Below are 3965 nucleotides of genomic sequence, written 5' to 3'. Positions count from 1 at the left end.
AATGTGGGCACTGTAGTATGACAAGGGTGTGCCCCTTGGCACATTTCATGTCAGATATATTTATGCACAGGGTATTAATATACATTACATATTCAATATAATATATAAATATTCGTATTGATTTGTGCCCCTTCATTCCCCCTAAACTCTTGCAGTATTATGCTGATGTTGCATGTGTTTCTTGCCAATATGGGGCACACTTGATCGCACTCATCTGTTGGTTGTTTTTTTACGTATGTATACCTCCAATATATTAGCCTGGTCCAATCAGACCATCGTACTTCATTTCATTTGTACAGAAGATCTGGAAGTGCTGTAATTGGTAAACGTTCACTCACTTGGATGCAGGTGTCTATTGAAGTTTAAAACTATTGGATCTGCCCAGTGCCACTCTGGATTAGCCAACGTTTGGTCGCCACGTGTGTCATGAGCCGGCTTCTGACGGTGTGTTCGAGTTGTACAGTGAACTTGGAAATTTCCAACTTTATTTCATATTGTGGTCTATGGATCTACCGGTACCTGGCAACGGTAACTTGCTAGAGCCTAACGTTTGGTTATTTGGACGAGAACGGTTGTCGATGTTCATACTTTCGCGAGCAGATGCACTGGAACACAGATAGGTCGGAACTACCAAGTCGGAAATCTCAGAGTATAAAGGAACGCAGCATTCAACTGAAACTGGAGCGCGACTTCGACGTCGTCGTTCTCAGCCACTCGCTCTGTTCGCTGATTGGACGGCTGTAGATTTTCCTGAGAAAACTGAGAAATTCACCGCACCCCCAGACTGACTACTGAAGGGAAATTGAAATTTGAGTGGAAGTAGGTAGGCGGGCGGAGCCAGGCTACCAATATTTGGCAATCTAACAGAATATTTCCAGTGTTTTGTCAGAGAATATAGATAAATACTTCCTGGCTGCTGAATTGTCATGTCTCTTAGACAATTGTTCCCAGATGACCTGAATGCAGCATTTGTATTTCTAGTGGTTGCTTCCTCCTCTTTCATTAAAATAGATCAGCTTTCACTGGAAGGTCGCTCTAGGGGCGTTACTCACTAACTCTTGGCAGTGTAATCATATAACTGTAATCATATATGATTACAGTTATATGATGATTGGGGGCGGGACCTGATAAGCCTTTGGCTTCTTCCGTCTCCCTTCGGACAACACAAAGTATGATGTATGAATATTGGCAAGAGAAAATTGTGTATTGTGTGGAATTGTCCGAAAGAATAATAAATAAATATAACTTGCATTGTTATTAATTATTTCATTCTCATTTAAATTGCATTGCGAATTAATAAGTATTGTATTATTATTTTAGTTCCTACCCACCTACTATTGTTTAGGGGGGGACATATTAACGTGTGGGATTCAGTTTATGATTGTCGAGCACATGAGAGAGTATTGTGTTGCCGTTTTGGCTATCATTAAAGAAGAAATCAACGCCGAGAGCAATTGTATCTGTTGTTTATTTGTAACCCGAGTGTTCCCACTAGGGATGGGCATAATTAATCGATGCTCGATAATTGCTCGTTAAGAAATGTGTCGATCAATTTATATTGTTATCGATCAAAAGGACGTTGTGTATACTGTGAGTCTTGAAGCGTTTAATTGAATATCACTATGTGGAAGAAATAACAACTCTAACCACCAGGGCGCGATGTTTTATTATTTCAAATGACAAAAACGGAACAGCCAAATGAGCGGCAGTTGACTTGTGACGCAGCTCATTTAAAAACTTGCCAGCAAATCAAGATTAGCCTAAACATGAAGCGGTCCAAGCGAAGTGTTGCGTGGGACCACTTCGATTTAAAAAACGGAGACGTGCACTGTACACATTGTGATGCCGTGTACAAGTATAATTCCACGACGACTACTATGATGTATCACTTGACCAACGTACATCCGACCTTGTTGGCCGGCAGTTCATCCTCCTCTCAACCTACCATCACCTCGGTCCTAGCAAGGAGGAGCTGTGACTCACAGCGGGCAGATAAAATTACTAAAGGTATCTGTAAGTTCATTCAGACAGACATGCTGCCTATAAGTATAGTTGAAGGCAAAGGTTTTGGGAATCTGATTGATATAATGGAACCAGCATATCACATTCCATCACGGCGCACAGTCACCAGACTCATTGAATCGCAGTATGAAGAAAGAAAGGAGGAGTTGGTTAAAAAGTTGGCCACAGCCGAGAGTGTTGCTCTCACGACAGACTGCTGGACGGCTTTAACAGCTGAGAGCTATATTACCATCACCTGCCACTACATCGGCGATGACTGGGAAATGAACTCGGCTGTCCTGTTAACAGAAAGCCTGCCAGGCCGTCACACAGCGGACTGTCTCGCGGAGAAATTGAATGGGGCTGTGGAGCAGTGGGGAATTGAAGGCCGAGTAATCGCCTGCGTACATGATAACGCGGCCAATATAGTCGCTGCTAACCGTCCAACCAGAGTCAGCTGGGTTTCCGTTGCCTGCTTTGCCCACACCCTCCAGCTGGCCATAAATGACGGCTTTGCACTTTACCTGCATCGGGTAATCTCCGCGGCTGGCAAACTTGTTGGTCACTTTAACCACAGCACAGTTGCCAGCAAAGCGCTGCAAAAAAAACAAGAACAAATGGGTCTCCCAAGCCACCGGCTAATACAATCATGTAAAACACGTTGGAACTCAGTCTGTGAAATGTTCGATCGGCTGGTGGAGCAACGGTGGGCTGTTGCTGCTGTCCTGTCGGACCGCACCGTGACCAAGCTCCAGGACGCCAGGATCCTGGAGCTGAAAGATGAGCACTGGCAGCTGATGGAGGAAACGCAGCCTGTGCTGAGAGCACTAAAGTGTGCCACCACAGTCATGTCTGCGGAGAAGGACGTCTCCATCTCCAACACTTATCCCATCACCTTCGGCCTCATCAATGCGCATCTGCTGCGCAAAGAAGGAGACGGGCCCAAGGTTATCGAGTTCAAAACTAAAGTGCGGTCCTCCCTCAGCACCCGAATGAATGTAAGCTACATGTAGTTTAATTTCAATATGCCCAATAGCAAAAATGTTACGAGTAATAAGATTTACAACATAGCCTATACTTACATGCCTCTTATTGGATAGCCTAGATACGTTTTCCATTTAGCATTATAGATGCACAATTATTTCTGATTATTGATTTCTCCGCATCATTTATTTTCAGGTTCAGTCTGCTGAATTTGTATCATCGGCCCCCATGCTTTCAGCAATGCTGGACCCTCGTCACAAGCACCTGGGCTTTCTGACACCTGCACAGAGAGTACTTGCTAATGCGAAATTAGTTGAACTGGGAGAGGCAGTGGAGACAGGCCAGGAGGCTATCGAGCAGGCTGGTGGGCACGCGGCGGACGAAGGGAGCGCAAACACTGGAGCCGCCGCCGCCGCCACACAGGCTTCCGCTATGGCACTACTCCTCGGGGAGCAATACTCCACTATACTGGACACTGGCATTGACTCAGAGGTTAATAACTTTCTGAGGGATACCCCCCCACTCCTGGATTGCAACCCTACCGACTGGTGGAAAGTGAATGGAAGAAGGTTCCCCAGGCTGTCAAAGTTGGCGCGCCAATACCTCTGCATCCCCGCAACTTTGGTCCCGTCAGAGCGGGTGTTTTCTGCTGCTGGACTGACAGTTACAAGGCTGCGTTCGCGTCTGACCCCCGAGCATGTTAACATGCTTATATTCCTAAACAAAAATATGTAGGCTGGAGGTACTGTATGCTATGGACAGTGGGGACAGTCACCACCGTATGTAAGTCGCTCTTTTTTTTTTCTTAATGTGTTGTCTCTCGCTCCGCTTTTCTTTCGGCTTGGTGCCTATTGGAGTCGTTACATTTTGTCAAAACTGTGACATTTTAGCAACAAGTTCAGCCTTATATATGTTCACTAAGGTATTGCTTTTAGATAGGCTAGTTCATGCAATTGTTTCTAAATGTGTGGCTCATCTTT

At 45.1% G+C, this 3965-nt stretch overlaps 1 protein-coding gene across 1 annotated transcript; it reads left to right on the top strand.

Annotated features, from left to right (window-relative positions):
- Positions 1 to 1880: 1880 nt before the first annotated feature.
- Positions 1881 to 3720, top strand: LOC307268760 (E3 SUMO-protein ligase ZBED1-like; the record flags this gene model as incomplete). The annotated part of the gene is made up of 2 exons (XM_080051506.1): positions 1881 to 2999; positions 3181 to 3720. 2 exons carry the CDS (start codon positions 1881 to 1883, stop codon positions 3718 to 3720), a joined length of 1659 nt encoding a protein of 552 aa, XP_079907632.1.
- Between the last annotated feature and the right edge of the window lie 245 nt (positions 3721 to 3965).

Source organism: Ammodytes marinus, assembly GCF_949987685.1.
Source record: "Ammodytes marinus genome assembly, chromosome: 22".
NCBI classification, from domain to species: domain Eukaryota; kingdom Metazoa; phylum Chordata; class Actinopteri; order Uranoscopiformes; family Ammodytidae; genus Ammodytes; species Ammodytes marinus.
This window is presented reverse-complemented; position numbering and strand designations above follow the sequence as displayed.